Raw genomic sequence first — 19,413 nt, forward strand, 5'->3', positions numbered from 1 at the left:
AAGTCTGTAAGATTCTTATCTCCAATTAACCACCAGAAAACTGGAAGTGGCACCATGGCTCAAAGTGGTAGAGCGCTAGCCTTGAGTGAAAGAGCTCAGGGACAATGCCCAGATCCTGAGTTCAAACTCCACAAATGAATAAATAAATAAGTAGATAGATAGATAGATAGATCTGTTTAGGGGCTGAAGCACCCGAGAGCTGCAACTGGCAATATCAAGAAGCCCTCACTGCCTAAAAAGACGAGAGTGGTAACAGAGACCAGAGATGTTTGCCCAGCCAGAGATGTAGAGAGCCATACTGGAGAAGACATATTAGTTCCTGGCTCTCCCTACCCTTCTCTCTCCAGCTGAGGTCTCTCATTGGCTCAACTCATTTTCAACCAGAGGCAAAGAGAACATGGGGGTCAGCAATCACTTGGGACAAAGCAGGGCAGAGCATGTTCTAGAAGATCAAACAGAGATGCCTAGTACATTACATATGACTCAAGGCCTTGAAGTCAGGGTTCTTAATGGCTAAATACCATTCCATCTTATTATCGTGGGTCTGTGATTTACTGTAATTAGTAGCAATAACATTAGGGGACATTTGGATTGGTGTAATTAGGCCAATAGATATCTCTGCCCAAAATTATTTTTTTGCCACTCAGTTGGTTGTGGTCTCTTTAATTCACAGACTTTGAAAGTCCAGGAGAGAAACACCAGCAACTCCATCCACCTAGGCATTTCACAAGGCCTCTGGAAACCACCACGGGCCATCAGCTCTTGCCTTCTTTTGCCCAGTTACAAGGGTTTGGGTAACACCAAGCAGAACTTCTTTGTGCTTTGGGTCCTGGGACTTGAACTCAGGGCCTAGGCGCTGACTCTGAGCTGCTTTTGCTCGTTTAGTACTCTACCACTTGAGCCACAACTCCACCTCTGGCTTTTTGGTAGGTTAGTGGTGATAAGAGTCTCAAAGACCATCCTGCCCAGGCTGGCTTCCGACCGTGATTCTTAGATTTCACCCTCCTTAGTAGCTAGGATTATAGGCATCAGCCACCAAAACCAGGCCCAAGCAGAACTTTTAAAGGAAAATGCTGAGAGAGACTGGGAACCCAGGGGTAGGTACTCACTCACAAAATTGCCCTCTCCTTGGGAAGCTATTAAGTGCAAGGAGACATTCAGTACTCTGGGCTTCAGCCTGCCCTTCTCCACCATGCCAGCCCAGTATGCCCTGGGTCACTAAGAGCTATCACCCCCTGCTGGTCAGAAGGGTATATGCAGGAAGTTGCACCCAGCCAGTTTATGCAGATCACAGTCATTTGCCACTTACCAGTCAACCAAGATGTTAGGAACTTGGGCTCTGAGAAGTCCCTGGAAAGTTCCCACTGCATGGAGCACCCAAGGATGCATAAATTCAATCCTCCTGGAATGGACAACTGTCTTAATTAGGGTTCCAACAATAGTGGAAATTTGAATTGGCATCCTTAACAACCCTAAATATTTTGATTCAGCCTCACCTCCTCCAGAAAGCCTTCTCTGTCCATATCTCAACTATCCAGTGTAATCTATATATCCTCTCTCCTTGCTTGTCTCTAATTCAGAGGAACAAGAAAACACTCTCATTTTTACATTCCTATTAGCACACCCAGAAATTGTACTACCTTGATTTCAATCATGCTGAGTTCCCCTTACTCTCTTCCTGGGATGATGACCTAGCTGGAGGTGGAGGCAAAAGGGACTCACATGCAGTGCCAAGCCACAGCAGATGGGCAGCCTCCACTCTAACTCATTCTCTGGTCACAGATACCTGCTCCTGATCCTGATGGCAGCCAGTGAGTCCCCACGAGAGGCCCCATGCACACTTCCCATGCTGGAGCTCCTGTACTTGTTATGTTAGGATTCATACACTCCCTCTGTGTCCCTCTCACTCCCCAAGGGTCCTGGGTTTTCTAGCAGAACAGCTAGGGGGATTCTGTTCAAGTCTCCCCCTCCATCTCTCTACCACGTGCCTCCCAGGGAAATGGGGCAAGAATACCTTTGCTTTCTTGCCCCATCTGCTCCCTCCGGTCTTGCCACATCCCAAGGGCTCAGTTGGATAGGTGTGCCCACTGCTGACCTTCCTCTCCCAAGTCTCAAACTCAGGGAGTTTGACCTGAGATGGAAACATCAGCATCGCTCTTCTGCTGTGTTCTCCCAGGTCTCTTGTGCAAGATGGAGTGATTTGTTTCCCCAAAGGACTAGGGGAAACAAAAGCAATTACACACCTCTCTGTACATCAGTTTGATAATAAAAATTTGAAAAAAAGCAATTACACATAATATATATATGCACATGCTCACACAAATATACATACATAATTTTACATAAATATAAATATTTGACATAAATATAAATATTTATGTGGTACAATGCAATATTTCAATGTGTTATATAATATGTCACACTCTGATCAGAATAATTGGCATATCTATCTCCCTTGTCACATGTAATTCTTTTGTGTTGGGAATATTCAAAATTCTAATAGCTAGTTAGAAAGACACAAAGCCAGCATGCCTGTACTCAGAGCTATTTGGGATGCAGAGGCAGGATTTCAAGTTCAAGTCAAGCCAAGGCAAAGGTAGTGGGAAGACCTTATCTCAAAGGCAAAAAAGTAATCAGAACAAAACCAGTTTGAGACCATTGTTCATGTTGCAGAGTACAGAGTGCTTGTCTAGCCTTGTGTTCAAGTCCTAGCATATATATATGCCCATATATGTATATACACCCATACATAGTGATACATACATATATTCACACAGATATACCCACATAGATATACACATATATGTGTATGTCAACCACCATTATCCCACTAGGTTATAACATGGAATGTTATTCCTCCTGCCCACCTGCACACTACCTGTAGGTCATCAACTTATAAACCAACTGATTTCTTCATCCCTCACATCTTTCTAGCCTCTGCTAACCACGATTCTGGGCCTTATTTCTGTGAGAGATCAGCTTTTAGCTTCCACATTCAGGTGAGAAGGAGAATGTTCATTCCCCCCCCACCCCCATTTCCCACTCTTATACCTCTTCCTAAGATGCAGAGCTGATCAGCTTAAATTAGAAGAAAAAGGAAGATAGGGAAGAGGTGGGGCAGAGGAGTGTCACCTCAGGTTTCTGAAATACCACCCATCACATCGGCCTACCCTCTTTTCTCCACTTCTGCTCGGCCTCATTCCTGGGGGCCAGTCAGGACAATGTCCCTGAGAAGAAGGCACAAGCACCTTTGGGCAGAGGGTTCCCTCTAGCTGCAGCCTGCAGCACAGGAGAGCCCGGGGAAATTGTGGATGCGGTGGTGGTGGTGGTGGTGGTGGTGGTGGTGAGAATTAATATGATTGGAGTAGTTTATGTGCATATATGGAAGTAGAACAATGAAACCTGTTGAAATTGTATTGGAATGGTGGAGGAGGGGTGAGGAAGAGTGATAGGGGTTGGTCAGAATACATTGTATACCTGTGTAGAAATGTCACAATAAAATCTCCCCTTGTACAACTAATAGGTGCAAATAAGAAAAAAAAACACAAAAAATAGAAATGGCCAGAAAGAGCAAAGCCTCATGAAAGAGAAACAAAGAGACAGTATGAGACAGAACATACCACCAAACAAAACAAAGAGGCAAGTGGAGGTGTGACTCAGTGGTTGAGCACAAACCTAGATTGAAAATTCGATCGAAAAAACCAAGTGAGATCATGAGGCCCTGAATTCAAGCCCAAATACTGACATATGCTGAGCTCCTCATTCTCCAAACTACCAACATACCAAAACAAACTGAGTCTCCCTACTGGAGTATAATCCCGAGGACTGAGAATAGATATACAAAGACTCGACCTCTTGCCTGCCTGGACTCTCCCCATTAACCATCAACCATTGCTCCCCATTATATTGTTTGTTACAGGGTTTCATTTATAAGTAAAATGGGCAGGTACAGTGACCTTGGCTCCACTTCACAAGTCACTGGCTGTGACTTCCTCAGTCATTGTCCCCAGATGCAGTCTTTGCCAGCGACTGGACAAGAGCTCTTCACAATGACCCTAAGGAGCTGTCCACCTAGCTACACCCTTTCTTTGACTCAGGTTTCATCCCCAATAACCAGCTTTAGCCCCCAGGCCCTTGGCAGCTGGTATTTCTGGGCACATCCCCACTCAGGCTGCCCTTTCTCCACCTCTGCATCCATCACAAGTCCAGACCTGTGGGATGCTTTACAGGCAGAGCTGAGCCTTGGCTCTTCCTGGTCCAGTTTACCCTTAGGCTTGTGCCTCCCCTCAGACTCACGGCAGCTCCACAATCTTACTCAGCAAATGAACCAGTTCTAGCCTGCAGGCCAGGAAGGGTGATGCAAGAAGAGTGTGGGTGCAGAGCTGACCCTCTCCATGATGAATCAGGATGCCAAGACTCCCAAGGCCACCCAACTGGAGCTGGGGCAGAGTTAGGACCCAAAATAAGACTAAATGGTCCAAGGTCATTGTCCTTTATGCTAATCCCCTTGTAAATTCCATAAACTCATTGCCAAAGCAGGATTTTAGGCATAATTTCCCTCATCAGAGTACTCTGCATTTATAAACTGGCAAGTGCATGATACACATCTGGATTTCTCACTGGCGCCCCACACTGTGGTTTGTACACAGGGGTGCTCAGAACATGCTTTTGGATTGGGCCAGGCCACCAGGCCTCACCCTACTGGGCATCCTCCTTTCCTCTCTTTGATCAATCTGCCCATACCTGCCCACCTGCCAGTCACTGAGCACCTGTGTCCACCCAGGTGTTCAGTCAGGTGCCCAGGATATGGGAAGGAAGACCCAGCCCTGCCTGCCAGCCATTCACAGTCCACTTAGGAGAGCCAGACAAGGAGCCAGACACTGGTGTGGAAGTGCGGGATGGGGTGTGCCAGGCTGTCATGGGAACCAAGGGGCGGGCCTGTCAGCACACAAATGAAAACAGCTCCTTACATCTGTGCACTGACTGCCTTTGGCTTTTCAACGGTGGGTGTGAAAGGTGGGGGAAGGGCTAGAAAAACCAAGAGGTGGCGATTTCGGCTCCTTTCATGAGGAAAACTAGGAGGCAAGACAGGGCTGCACACGCAGCTTAGTGCTGCCTGACCAGTTTGTGGGGTTTATTTTCCAGGAAGACTTGGTGGCAAGCAGCTGACACTGGCTAAGGGTTTCTCCGTGGAGAATTCTCACCTCTTGCCCATCTCTGGCTCTGTGCCTGCATGGTGTGACTGGCCTAGGCAGCATGAAGGACACCCTATGGAGGTTGGCTGTGAGTGTGCAAAGGGTCACTGCGCCCCATTGCCTTACCCACCCTTCACTCCTGCAAGAGATCGCTGCTTTGGGCAAGGTGGAAAGTCTTGCCCTCAGAAGGGTCTCCCTGGTTTCCCCAGGCGTTTAGAGAACATTGACCATAATGCTGGCTTATCTAAAAGTAATGAGTTCAGCTTTTGGGGCACCTACTAGCCATGGGGGAAGAAGCTGTGGAAGAGCCATTTCTTTTTTTTTTTTTTTTTTTTGCCAGTCCTGGGCCTTGGACTCAGGGCCTGAGCACTGTCCCTGGCTTCTTTTTGCTCAAGGATAACACTCTGCCACTTGAGTTACAGCGCCACTTCTGGCCATTTTCTGTATATGTGGTGCTGGGGAATCAAACCCAGGGCTTCAAGGATACGAGGCAAGTGCTCTTGCCACTAGGCCACATCTCCAGCCCAAGAGCCATTTCTTGTCCTGAGGCCAGCCTGGGGTCTGGTATTCAGCAGGGTGGTGGGGATGGTGTGTGTATTTGTGTGTGTGTGTGTGTGTGTGTGTGTTCAGAGTTTGTTTTCCTCAAAGCTGATATAACTTCACCCCCCTGCTTCTGCAGTTCGGAAGAACAAGACCTTGGGTCAGCATTATAGGACAAAGCATGTCTCTGCTGCCCCACAGGCTACTGCTTCCTATTCTCTCTCCAAGAGCCCCCAGCATGGGTGGGGCTCACTGCTGTCTCTTGGAGGCTTTGCCTGCTGCTGTCTTTCCTCCCTTGCCTCTGAGGCTGCAGCCCCGTTGGAGAAACAGCTCAAGATGCACAAAGGACTCCATCCTTGCCCAGCCCCGACTACTTTGTGGCCATAGGTGAGTTCCTTAACCTCTTTGAGCTGCTGCTTCCCATCTGGACCCAGGGACAAATTCTTGGTTTTCTTTTTTCTTCCCCCTTTACCCCCTTCCTTCTCTCTTTCCCTCCCTCCCTCCTCCCCTCTCCCCATCTCTCTCTCTCTCTCTCTCTCTGTCTCCCCCCCGCCCCCCCCCCCCACTGCCCCGCCGCCCCGCTGCCTCCAGCGTCTTCCCTATGTAGCCCTGACTGGTCTACTGGTCTAGAATCCCCATCCTCCTGCCTCGGCCTTCTGAATGCTGTGATTGCGAGGTGAACAGTACATGGAACTGCCATGAGGTAGTGCAAGGAAACAGCGTGGCTGTCTATAACACTGTTCCATGGAACAAATTTCCTCCTGCGGCTAGGTAGAACCAGCTGAGGGGAAGATTCCGATCAGTGAGGCACCAAGGGCCACGTCTCCCACCTCTGCGGAGGGGAGCGCCACGCTAGTCTCCATCTCACAGCCGGCGCACAGCCCAGGCTTCCTCCTTGGCTGTCCCCAGGCCTTGGGCCTGTCCTTCTTTGGACCAGTCACTTCGTTTTCCTCAGGTTAATGCAACCCTGACAATCTAGCAAATCTTTCTTGGCTCAACTGAGGCTCTGATCGCGAGGCAAAACACAATCTCTTCATATGTATGCAAGCATGTTCCCAACAGCTGCCGCGAGCCTGGGCAACAGATGGTGCCTGGCATCTGTTTGGCGGGCAGGGAGAGGCTTCAGGGCCGATTCAGAATGAGTGGAACAGGAGCCAGAAGGTGGAGGAGGCACCCAGGTAAACCTAGGGGTGGGCAGTGATCGGGTATCTGCGCATGCGTCTTCTGCGAGGTGGGCGTCCACCCCCAACGCTGGGACCTAGACCAGGAAAAGCAACCAGCCTAGGAGCCCAGCTGGCCGGCCTGGACCTGAGGCGCGATGGCCGAGGGCGCCCCCCAGTGGCAGGCAGGAGCAATGCCGGAAGGTGCTGGGGCTCCTTTGAGGGGACTGGTTGACAGTCCTCTCCTGGGACTGAGCCAACTGTCACAGTTGAACCACACATTCAACAATCCCGAACATCGACGCTGTCAACGAACAGAAACAGGGACCGGTGTTGCTACTCTTGCTGCCCTTGTTGAGGGTCCCAGGTCAGCATGGAGCCAGCCACGTAAATAAAATTGGACTCGGCTGAAGTTCGAGAATGCTCTAAGGCAGTCTGCCAATCCTGGCACACATCACAGTCACCTGAGATGATTCCAAAAGCGTATGTTGAGCCAGCTCTGATTCAGTCACTTCCTGACAACTGTGCCCTGGGCAGTGGCCAGTGAAGAGAAGTTATGCTCAATTTCCTCCAGCTTCACTCTGGGCCAGGCATTGTTCAAGATGTTTTGCAAATATTAATTTGTTGTCACTATTCCCTCTTTCATGTGGGGGAAACTGAGGCACAGGAAGGCTAATATACCCACAGCATCAAGTTGTAGAGCCAGGATCTTAACTGAGATGATCTGGCTCCAAGACCAAGGGCTGCCTAGAGAGGCACTGAGAGGTCTACGACCATACCAAACACACCCCATCTCATCTCATCTCATCTCATCTCATCTCATCTCATCTCGGAAGCTAAGCAAGGTCAGGCCTGGTTAGTACTTGAGTGGGAGAGGCACTGAGAGCAGCCCCCCCCCCCCACCTTCTCACAGGATCCTGACTCCAGTTCTTTCCTGCCATAGCAATTTGAAAAAGATGTGCACTTTCAGATTTGCAGGACTGCTTCAAGTAGTGGATGACAGAGGATCTGGCTGCTTTAATCTAATGGGTTCACCTCTGACATGAATTTAGGGAGCTTAAGCTCAAGGCCCTGAAAAAAAAAAGCAGTCTATTGTTGAGTAAGAGGGTGTTTACCATGGTCTTTCTCTATGGGGATAAAGTAGGGAAAATTCAACACTGACAAGTGATTTAAGGTCTTGGAAAGCCACGCCACTGAGCAGGTAACTAGTACCCACCCGGTTGGACTGATAAAAGCAAACATACTTATAGGCAGGTTCATGCACATCCAGCCAACTAGTGTTCTGTCCTGACAGCAGCCCTGGCATCTCTTTGGGGCTTTGCATTGGTGAGCTCTGCGGAGGGCCTTCCCTGTGGACAGCTAATTGTGCATCTTTTTGGGTGTCTTTGCATCAGTTTTTGAGCATTTCTTAAAAAAAATTGTATTGTAAAGGTGATGTCTGGTCCTGGGGCTTGCACTCAGGGCCTGAGCACTGTCCCTGGCTTCTTTTTTGCTCAAGGCTAGTACTCTACCTCTTGAGCCACAGGGCCACTTCTGGTTTTTTCTTTGTGGTACTGAGGACTCGAACCTAGGGCTTCATGCATGCTAGGCAAGCCCTCTGCCACTAAGCCACATTCCCAGCCTAGTACATTTCTTTTTGAATAATGTCACCCTTCTCTCATTTTCTCTTTTTTCCCCTCTAAATCTCCTCCTCCTTTGAGTTGTGTAGTTCATTTCCGACATAGTGTCTATTGTGTATAACTGCTGAATTGATTCATCCTTTGTCCCACCGTTTCTGTGCTTCCCCTTCCCCTCCCCAAATTAGGTAAACTTATATACAAGGCCAAGGGTACAGAAATTAAAAAAAAAAAAAGCAAAAAGAAACCAAAGGAAAAAAAATAATACCATAAAAACCTCATTTCCATTTCTTGGAGTTCATTTCAATAAGCGACATTTTATATGATCAAAGGCACATAGTGGATGGCTTATCTCAGATGGTGAATTTGCTGCAAGAGCTGGGTCACCACCCTAAGTTCTCCGTTGAGTTGCAAATCCCACCTCTGGTAGGCAGGGGCTGCTCCTTATAGTTGCTGTTCATGTACTTTTCAGATCTTATTTCTAACAAGTCAGTCCCTTATCATGTAGACAGCTATGGTTCTTCATGGTGTTGGGAGCACTGTGAGTTTAGTCTCCTGTGTGGACCTGAACTGACTTAGAGCTGTAAGTACCACCTCACCACTGGCTTCTGCCCAGGTTCTTCCCCTGGCCCATTTTACCTGGCTAACATGCTAGTGGTAAGAGCAAAGATGCTTAAGTGCCCAAGTTCAGCAGCTCCCACACCACATACTGCCTGGTAGGGAGCTACTCAAACTCTGTTTTTTTTTTTGGCCAGTCCTGGGGCTTGGACTCAGGGCCCGATTACTGTCCTTGGCTTTTTTTTTGCTCAAGGCTAGCACTCTGCCACTTGAGCCACAGTGCCACTTCTGGCCGTTTTCTGTATATGTGGTGCTAGGAAATTGAACCCAGGGCTTCATGTATACAAGGCAAGCACTCTTGCCAATAGGCCATATCCCCAGCCCCGCTACTCAAACTTTGCATTCTGAACCATTCTGAACTCCTCCTCGGTAAAATGGTGATGGCTTAGTCTACTTGGGCTGCTATAACAAAATGCCCCATGCTGAGTCATTTGTAAACATAAGACATATATGGGTCACAATCCTGGAGTTGGAAAGTCCAAGATCAAGGTGCCAACAGATTTGGTGTCTGAGGAGGACTTACTCCTGATAAATGGTGCCTCCTCTGTCTTCGCATGGTGAAAGTACATGGGCTCCTTTGGTCCTCTCTTCTAAGGGCACTGATCCCATTCTGCCCCAAATCGCTCAACCTCTTAATATTGCCACATGGAGGATGGGGTTTCAATGTATGAATGGGGGAGGGGGATGATACAGGCACCCAGAATACACAGGGGACAATGGGACTATTGTGGGGATGAGTATATATATGTAAAGCACTTGATACACAATGAGCATCATTCTTATACACATACTGGGTGTTACTATTATGAATTCTTTCAACTTACCCTTAGGGGTTTTAGCACCTCCCTGTCCTCCACTACAGGCTGAGTTAACTGCCCTTACACCTTCACTGTTTGATTTCAGTCTTTTCTGTAGGACTGAACCTCCTACAGAACCTCTTGAGGGTGGGGAGGTTGCCCTAGGAGGCTCATATTAGACCTGCATGGCGAACAGATGACCCTGGTAAGTGAGGCTCTCTGAACCTAGACACCAAGAGTCCATAAATGACAGCTGCACTGGGGAAAATACCTTTCAAAGAAAAGGCAGAAGGGGCATGGAAGAGGCAAGGGGGAGGGAGGGAGAAGGGTCTTATGTCATAGCTTTCCCAGGCTATGGGGAGTACTTGAGTTGCTCTCTCACTGGGAGACTCACAGTTCACCAGCAAGGTTATGGCCACCATGTGGCCACTGGCTAAGAGCAGTGGGTGGAGGCATGGCCTCGTGTGAATGTGGTAATGGAGCTAGAGAAACAACAGCTTGGGTTGTCAGTCATGTGTTCCCCCAGCAGGTCTGAGGAGCACATTTTCATGGCTGCCACACTTACAGACAGAAGGCTGGCCACACCCCAAGAATGCAGAGCCAGAGCAGGGATGCTGAATCTGTCCCCTTGATGCAAGAAGAAAGCAAAGGTTCAGGATCCTTTGAGCAAGACTTTGCATAAATACATGTGTGTGCGTACACACACCCACACCCTCACAGTGTTAAGTCCCTCCTACGTGAATGAATAGAATCATCCAAAATTCCACTATAACATTGCTTCCAACTTCGTGAATTTCTTGCTATGTTTATGTCATTGTAATCAGTATGTAGGTAGCACGTTATATTTTATATATTTATATTTTTTTCTTTTTTTCCTTCCTTTTTGCTGGTTGTGGGGCTTGAACTCAGGGCATGGGTGCTGTCCCTGAGCTTTTTTGCTCAAGGTTAGCACTCTACCACTTTCAGCCACAGAGCCACTTCCGGTTTTCTGGTAGTTAACTGAATATCTCATGGACTTTCCTGCCTTGGCTTGCTTCAAACCATGATCCTCAGATCTCAGCTCCTGAATAGCTAGGATTACAGGCATAAGCAACTAGTGCCTGGCTTATTTATATTTCTGTACAACTTCCTACCATAGTTTTCATCAGTATACATGTTAGTGGCTAAATACTATTCATAACTTCCTAAGTCACTGTTGTCTAACCTTTCAATTATTTCTATTAAAAATGTGTTTTGCCACTTGCCAGTGGTTCACACCTGTAATTCTAGCTATGTAGGAGGCTGAGATCTGAGGATAGGGTTTGAAGCCAGCCCAGGCAGGAAACTCTGAGACAGTCTTATCTCCAATTAGTCACTAAAAAGCAGGAAGTAGAGCTGTGGCTAGTCTTGAACAAAAAAGCTCAGGCCCGAGTTTAAGCCCTAGGAGTGGCATGTACATGCGTATGTGTGCATGCGTGTGTGCACACACACACAAGTAAAAATAAAAAAAATGTACTTATAGCTAATGTTCTTAAGTATATCTTTCAACACATACTATTTAATTTGTTGGGCTATAGCCATAGGATAAATTTGTTTGAAGTGACTGGATCAAAATATATAGGTTTGTGGATTCTTATGTGTTTAATTTCTTTCTAAACATATTTTATCAATTAGTAACATATGTATTTACTGCTGCATAACAAGTTGCCCCCGAACAAAGTGACTGAATACAACACACATTCATTGCCTCATTGTTCCTATGGGTCAGGGATCCAGGCACACCTGTGTCCTCTGATTCTGGGGTTCGCACAAGTGGAAATGAACATGTTGGCTGAGGCCGTATCTGAAAGTTGGCCTGGGTAAGGATTCTCTCTTAAATTCACATGGTTGTTGGCAGGATCGTTTCTTGTGGGCTATTGGACGGAGGTCTTCAGTTTTCTGATGGCTACTATCAGAAGCCACCATGCCATGGCTTCTTGCCATCTGGGCCTCTCTAGCATGGCAACTTGTTTCATAAAAGCGGTAGTCGGCTAGGAAGTGTCACAATATTTTCTAACTTAATCACAGCAATGGAGCAATGGCATACCCTCTGAGTCAGTTTTATAAAAAAACACCTGTGATACTCAATTGTAAAAAGGTTATTTGGGCTCATAGATTTTGAGGTTGCAGTCTATGTAGCTGGCCCCATTGCTTTTAGGCAATGGTAAGGCAGCCTATGCAGGTGCAAGTGCAGGGTGGAAGAGAGAATGAGGAAAGGACTGAGGTACACCAGTCCTTTTGAGGGCACACCTCCAGTAACTCAAAGATCCCCCATATCTCCCACCTCCCAATGTGCTACCCTGGGGACCAAACAGCTAACACTAAGGCCATTGGGGGACATTCCAGATCGAAGCTCTAGCACTCTCAATGTTGCGACACTGTACTGCTTAGAACGAAAGGGGGCATGGGGAGATTACACAAGGTCAAGAACAGCAAGTCCATAAATCACTGGCAGCCATCTTATGGGCGGTCTACCACAAATGTCGCTAAGAGTATATATGATAGTATCAATTTCACCACAACTCTAGTACCAGGAAATTGTTCCAGTGTTTAAATATGACTATTATGATTGGTGCATACTATATGACTATTATACTATACATATTTAAACACTGGAACATCTTGCACATCTATAGCCTTTACCGTACTGTTGGGGCAGATCTGCAGGAATGCCCAATGCTGCTATCCTGGTTCCTGCCAAGATTAAGAACAGATGGGACAATAAAGAAGAGTGGTGAGAGGCCCAGTATGTCCAGGCACCAAATAATATTTTTCCGGCCAAGTAGGTGGCCCATATGGCCTTGTGGCCTTTCAAGTTCAGCAGAAAAGTGTGCACACCCATCTGCCCTGCATGGTTTGCTCCTTTCCTGTTTCCTCCAATTGAACCCCCTCTTCTTTCCAATCCCTGATCATGCTCTGTGGCTCAGGAGGTTACCTGCTTTGGACTGTCACAGCAAAGGTTATTTTGCAATGGGTTTTTCTTTCCTCTACCATCAAGCAGAGCTCTTGCCACATTACCTCCATTCCTGTCAGGTCTAGGGACTGTACTGGTGGCTCTTTGGGGATTCCCTTTTCTCTGTGTGCCATATGCATCCATAGGACCCTGCTGATCAACATTACCCATAAATCAGCCTCAGGCTAACTTCACATCTTAACCTCTTAAATCTTCTAACCTCTACCATGGAGGAATAAATTAGGGTTTGACAGATAGGCAGATAGATGGTTGTTTGTTGCAGTTCACATAATCACCTTCAGTGGTGAGATGTGGCCTGACCTCCACTGCTCACTGGAACTCAAAGACCAAGAGGGAGCGACATCTTGTTTATTTAGGGTGCTGTCTGCCAGGCCTTCGCGCTCATGGCTCACACAACTGGACAATTCTTTGAGGTAGTTTGCCCTCTCCCTACTTTACAGTTGAAGAAAGGAAGGTTCAGATCATACATTGCCTAATGTTACCAAGTCTGTAAGTGGTAGGTAAGGAGACAATCTAGGTTAACTGCAAAGCCTGACATTGTTGTGCCCTTGGGCTAAGGATGCAGAAGCATCAATGTTCTTCTGGGCAAGCTGGGAATGTCCTGGTGAAGGGCTCCTCAAGAGTGGCCTGGGTTGAAGGTCCTCCTCCACACCTGCAGTACAGAGTCCCGGCGGGTGGTGTAGGGTAAATGTTTGATGCGGAACCAGTGTCTAGAGATGACATTCCCACTGGGCGAATACAGCTTTTCTCCAAGCCTGCCTAGGAGGCTGCGCAGGGCCAGGTTGCCCGACAGAATCTTCTCATAGAATTCCACTCCACCGCGGGCATAATCCGGAGACAGGGAGGCTGTGCGTCGGTCCAGCCAGCCTTCCAGGGCGTGAGTGAGAGAGTCTGTGGAGAAGGCATAGACTACAAAGCCTGCCAGTGTGGCTGCCAAGCTGAAGGCAGCTCGTAAGCTCATTGGGCCTCCATAGAGCCCCAGGGCATGCTTGGCACCCACACTAAGTGCCCAGGTTCCTGCCAGGCAAGCGGGGGCTGGCACAGCCTGCAGGGCAGCTGCACTGCTCTCCAGGTACACCACCTCCCTGGCCAATGCGAATTTCTGGGCATCATGGGACAAAATCAAGGCATCTCTCAGCCGAGTGCCTGCTGGGTTTTGCCAGTTCACTCTTTGCCCATGTACAATGACTGGATGATCAGAGCTGGCTACCAGGCTACCCAGGAAGATGGCAGGGATGCCTACCACAGCCCCAGCAGGGAGTTTTGGGAAGCCGGCACTCAGAGGCTGGAAGAGGAAGGTGGTGAAGGGTCTGTAGTAGTGGCTTGAGGGGATACCCAGGTCCTGGAGCACCTCTTGGAAGAGGTTCTGCAGCTCTGGGAAGAGTGGAGCTGGCTGGCCCTGGGGCCAGTACTGGTATAGCCACCGGACCACGGGATCTGGGTACAGGTGGTAGGAGAGCTGAATTCCGAACAGGCCTGTGCAGGAACCCACCAAGAGAGCTGTCCTGTGTCTCTGTACAAAGACTGCAGCCTGCCACAGGGGACCAGCCATGAGGACTGTCGCTGCTGACAACCTGGTCAAGAGAAAGAGAAGTCAGCCAATGGTTCCCAGGTCTGGCTGCAGACGGAACATCCTCCAAGGCCATTTTCTCCTCTTCTTCCTGTCTGCTCTCTCAAACTAGAGACTGAACCCACCGCCTTGCAATTGCCTGGCAAAGGATCTACTCTTGAGCTACAATTCCCAGCTCTTTTTAAACATTTTTTTAAAAATTTGAGACAGGGTTTAAGTTACCTAGTCTGACCTTGTGCTCACAGGTTAGCCCAGCTAAGACTTCAATCTGTGATACCTCTGCCTCAGCCTCCCAAGCAGATGGAATTACAGGGATGCTTAATCACAACCATCTGCCCATATCCTTTTTTATTGGTGCTGATCCCGGGGCTTGAACTCAGGGCCTAGGTGCTGTCCTTGAGCTTTTGTTTTCAAGGCTAGCACTCTACTACTTGAGCCACAGTTCTATTTCTGGGTTTGGTTGTTAGTTGGAGATAAGAGTCTCACAGACTTTCCTGCCCAGGTTGGCTTGGAACGGTGATCCTCAGAAATCTGTTGCTAAGTAGCTAGGATTACAGGCACGAGCCACTGGCTTCTGGGGCCTGGCCATATCCTTTTTAACTGAAGCAATACTATTACTGTAGTTACAGGTAGTATTTTAGTGTCTGGCATAAGCAGACAGCCCTTCTGACAATAGCTATAATAACAATACTTTATTTTTGTGCCAGTATTGGGGATTGAACTCAGGGTATAGGTGCTATTTGTTAGCAGTTTTTGTCAAGGTTAGTATTCTACCACTTTGAGTCATAGCTCTACTTGTTTTTTTTTTTTTTAATTGCTATTATAAAGGTGATATACAGGGGTTACCATTTCCTTTTTTTTTTTAAACTCTTTTTTTTTTTTTTTTTTTTTTGCCAGTTTTGGGGCTTGGACTCAGGGCCTGAGCACTGTCCCTGGCTTCTTTTTGCTCAAGGCTAACACTCTGCCAACTCGAGCCACAGTGCCACCTCTGGCCACTTTCTATATATGTGGTGCTGAGGAATCGAACCCAGGGCTTCATGTATACAAGGCAAGCACTCTTGCCACTAGGCCATATTCCCAGCCCCCTTTTTAATTCTTTAATATTTTTATTACCATGGGTTTTCATAGAATTTAACACAAAGTGGTGTGGTCTTTAGGCCTACAAGTTAGTAGTTACTCTGTAAGGGGTCACCATTTCTTAAGTCAAGAAATGAGTACATTTCTTTTTGGTCAATGTCACCCTACTTTTTTTGTGGCTAAATGGGGATAAGAATCCCATGGGCTTTCCTGCCAAGGCTGGCTTCAAATTATGATCCTCAGATCTTGGCTTCCTGAGTAGTGCATTACAGGCATGGGCCATTGGTACCTGGCTTATAGTTATTATTTTTATTCTCAAGCTGAGCACAGCACTAAGTAAGTACTCAACTGCCTCATTCTACCTACCATTCATCCTACAGTGAAGCTTGTGAATCCCATGTTCAACTTGTTGAACATTTTATTATATACCAGACCAAGTTCTGAGAACTTTACCTATAGAGTTGTCCCTCAGAATCTGTAAGAGCTTAGTTCTAGAACACCTTGCAGATAACAAAAGCAGAAGGATGCTCAAGGTCTTTATGTAAAAATAAAATAGCATTGGCATATAAACTGCAGGTTGCTGGTGGCTGATTTCCTGATAGGACAGAATAGCAAGGACAGAGACTGTCTAGCCCAGCATGCATATGTATATCCTCTCATATACTTTAAATCATCTCTAGAGTACTTATAATACCTGATACTTAATGTAAATGCAACATGTACTGAAGGGAATTTTGGAGCTGAGCTGTTGAGACCAGGAAAGGGTTAAGAGTTGGAACACCACCTCCTTGGTACTCAAAAGGCTGAGAACTAGACCCTGGAAAGGTCAAACAGGCAAGGTAAGGTAAATGTGTGAGTTAGGGACCTGATGGTGTCTAAGTCACACTTGACTGGCCCCTATGACGTGTGACACAATGGGAAAAACATAAATGTTTGTGTTATGGTCACCACTTCTCACTGCTCCCTAGCTATAGGGAGTTAGTTATTACAACGAACACTAATTATGTCTTCTGTTAATGACTATAACCACAAGGTAGATTAACACCTTGTTTTCTGCACATACCTACAGTAATTTTCCCTCTACTGAAGTAAATAAATAAACTCACTTATGGGAGCTTGGGGTTCAAAAACTGGTGAGCACTGAACTCCCTGTCACCCCACTCTTTTATCCTGTCTCCTTTCTTGTTTCTTTGGCTCCCGTATCCCATCCTGCTGTTCCCTGTTGTGGTTAACAACAAGGTATGATTACCTCCCACTGCTTAAGGAATAATCACAAGTAAAAAAAAATGTGCTTTCAGTCCTTGGTTAGTTGAATCCATGATGTGTCCATGGATATGGAGGGCCAGTTGTAATAGCAAAAAATGCCTAAACTATTAGGTAATAAACAAAATTTTAAACAATTATTACTAGAAACATAAAGAAATATTTAAATATATACACTTATACACACATACAACACACATGCCATAGTGGTCCCTCTATATCTACAAGGGATTAGTTCCAGCATCCTTAAAAATAACCCAAATTCAGAGCTACACCCTCTTACACAAATGGTTTAGCATTTATGTATTACCTCCAAACATCCTCAGGTGTATTTAAAATAATCTCTAGTTTACTTAAAACACCTAATACGATGCAAATTAAGGCATTATAATAAAGGAAAAAATCTGCACCTGTTCAATATGTATAATCCCTCACCCCCCAAAAAATATTTGGGACCTGTGGCTAGTTAAATCTCTAAATGTGCAACTTGAGGATACAAAAAGTTGACAGAGTCTAGTAGGTCTCACAAAATGTATACTATGATTATGCCTTTTTTTTTTTTTTTTTGCCAGTCCTGGGGCTTGGACTCAGGGCCTGAGCACTGTCCCTGGCTTCTTTTTTGCTCAAGGCTAGCACTACTGCCACTTGAGCCACAGCGCCTCTTCTGGCCATTTTCTGTATATGTGGTGCTGGGGAATCGAACCCAGGGCCTTATGTATATGAGGCAGGCACTCTTGCCACTAGGCCATATCCCCAGCCCTGACTATGCCTATTTTAAAGCTATTAAAAAAACACAAAAAACCTGATGTACAGACAGGTTAAGTAAATGGATCAAAGAGACAGGTGTTGTGTGTGTTGTGTTTTACTAGGATCTGAACTCAGGACCTCCTTAGGCAAATGTTCTGCTGAGCCACACTTCTAGCCCAAAGTGGCAGTGTTATGAACTGACTTGTATCCCTACAACTTCACACGTTGGAGGTCAAGTTTTTCATATTTCAGAATAAGGCTAATGTAAGGATCTTTATAAAGGGAAGGAAAAGTGAGGTTGTTAGGATGGGCTCTAATCCAATCTGACTGGTATCTTTATAAAAATAAAATTAGTTTACAAACACACAGAGGGAACAGGAACATCCAGGAAAATGACCATCTGCTAGCCAAGGAGAAAGGCCTCAGGTGACACCAAACTTGCCTACAGCGTCTCCAGAGCTATGAGAAAATACACTGCAGATCAGGTCATCCAGTCTCTGGTACTTTCTTGTAGCAATCCTAGCCACTGAACATAGGTGTAGTACTTGATAACAGACTGATGGGTGTCCATAGCGAACTTTTCATTTTGGACAATCTGTTATGCTGAATTACAAGCATACAATAGTGGAGATAACTGCCTGTCGAGGCGCTGTGCTAGTGGCTCACATCTGTTATCTAAGCTTCTCAGCAGGCTGAGTTGAGAAGACCATGGTTTACTAGGTAATAAAAGTCTGTGAGACTATCTCCAATTAACCAGTAAAATGCTGGACTGGTGGTAGAGCACAAGCCATAAGCAAGACAGTAGAGTGGGAGACTTTGAGTTCAAGCTCTCCTACCCCCAAAGCCTATCAATTTCTGTCAGCATGAACTCAAACGCAGTAGTGTTTCATCTTCCCAGGCCCCCTTTCTGACAGGCTCCTTTTGAGAAATGCTTGGGTTCCCTACCATTGCTCAGTGAATGTCACTAATTCTCACGATGGACTATGCTTGAAACCTACCTGTAAGGTCCACCCGGGAGGGCTCCAAGCAGATGCCCGTCTATTCAAATCTCAGTTCAGTTACCTAGGTAACGGGCACACCTGGAGGCAGTTACCTCCCTCCTTCTGAGGTCACACCCTAATCCACCTGGACACACCTCCCACCCCGGCCCTAGATAAGGCATCGCCCAGGAGTGCAACCAGTGCCTTGGATTTAGCAGCCGGCCAGCAGTTCAGCTGAATAAAGTTCTTTCTGCCCGAACAATGCATGGAGTTCTCCATCATCGGCTGTCTACTTGAAAATCTCTTAAACTACTGTTTTCCCATCCGTGAAAGGCGTTTAACTAGCAAGGAGTCACGGCAGAAACGAATGCAGAGGAAACTCGGCCCACTTCAGTACGGAACTCCCACGAGTCACCTCATTCGTGCAATTCTTCCCAAGGGAAATTGAGGGCAGAAAGGAAGGGCCTGGGTCGAAATCCCCGCGGCCCGCCAGTGCCGTGGGCCCGCTCGGGGGTCGCCCCGGAGGAGGGGCGCGCAGTCCGGGGAGGCCACGGGTCCTGGCAATGCTTTTATCCCGGGACCCGTGGCCTCCTCAGTGGCACGAACTCGACCCCGCTGGGAATTTAGGAGCTGGGAGTGGCTTCCCGGCCCGTGCAGTGCCCGCCCCGCGCCCCGCGCCCCTCGCCCCGCCAGACCGGGCCCCGGCGCCTGCACAACCGGCGAGCTCACCTCAGCTGCACCACCCGGAGAAACCACCACGCCCGGCTGCCGCAAAGCACGCCGGCTCGCGCTTCGGGGGCGGAGCCTTAGGGGACGGGGCTTGGAGCTCGGCAGCCCAGTAAAGGGCTGTGGGGACGG

At 47.3% G+C, this 19,413-nt stretch overlaps 1 protein-coding gene and 1 long non-coding RNA gene across 3 annotated transcripts; one reads left to right on the plus strand and one right to left on the minus strand.

Annotated features, from left to right (window-relative positions):
• Positions 1-3,906: 3,906 nt before the first annotated feature.
• LOC125338692 lies at positions 3,907-13,317 on the plus strand. Its single transcript, XR_007208349.1, has 3 exons — positions 3,907-3,920; positions 6,873-6,877; positions 13,181-13,317. It is a non-coding gene; the product is annotated as an uncharacterized LOC125338692 (long non-coding RNA).
• On the minus strand, positions 13,251-19,324 carry Tmem177 (transmembrane protein 177). 2 transcript variants are annotated; one of them, XM_048329637.1, is made up of 2 exons: positions 19,285-19,324; positions 13,251-14,492 (listed from the first exon to the last, which is right to left on the minus strand). In XM_048329637.1, the coding sequence occupies exon 2, from the start codon at positions 14,468-14,470 to the stop codon at positions 13,535-13,537; it is 936 nt and encodes a 311-aa protein (XP_048185594.1). In that variant the 5' UTR covers positions 14,471-14,492; positions 19,285-19,324; the 3' UTR covers positions 13,251-13,534. The 2 variants fall into 2 exon arrangements, with proteins under 2 accessions (XP_048185594.1, XP_048185593.1); XM_048329636.1 differs by lacking the exon at positions 19,285-19,324 and adding an exon at positions 18,882-19,188 and having other exon boundaries at positions 13,251-14,494.
• Between the last annotated feature and the right edge of the window lie 89 nt (positions 19,325-19,413).

This window comes from Perognathus longimembris, chromosome 20, assembly GCF_023159225.1.
Source record: "Perognathus longimembris pacificus isolate PPM17 chromosome 20, ASM2315922v1, whole genome shotgun sequence".
Taxonomy (NCBI): Eukaryota; Metazoa; Chordata; class Mammalia; order Rodentia; family Heteromyidae; genus Perognathus; species Perognathus longimembris.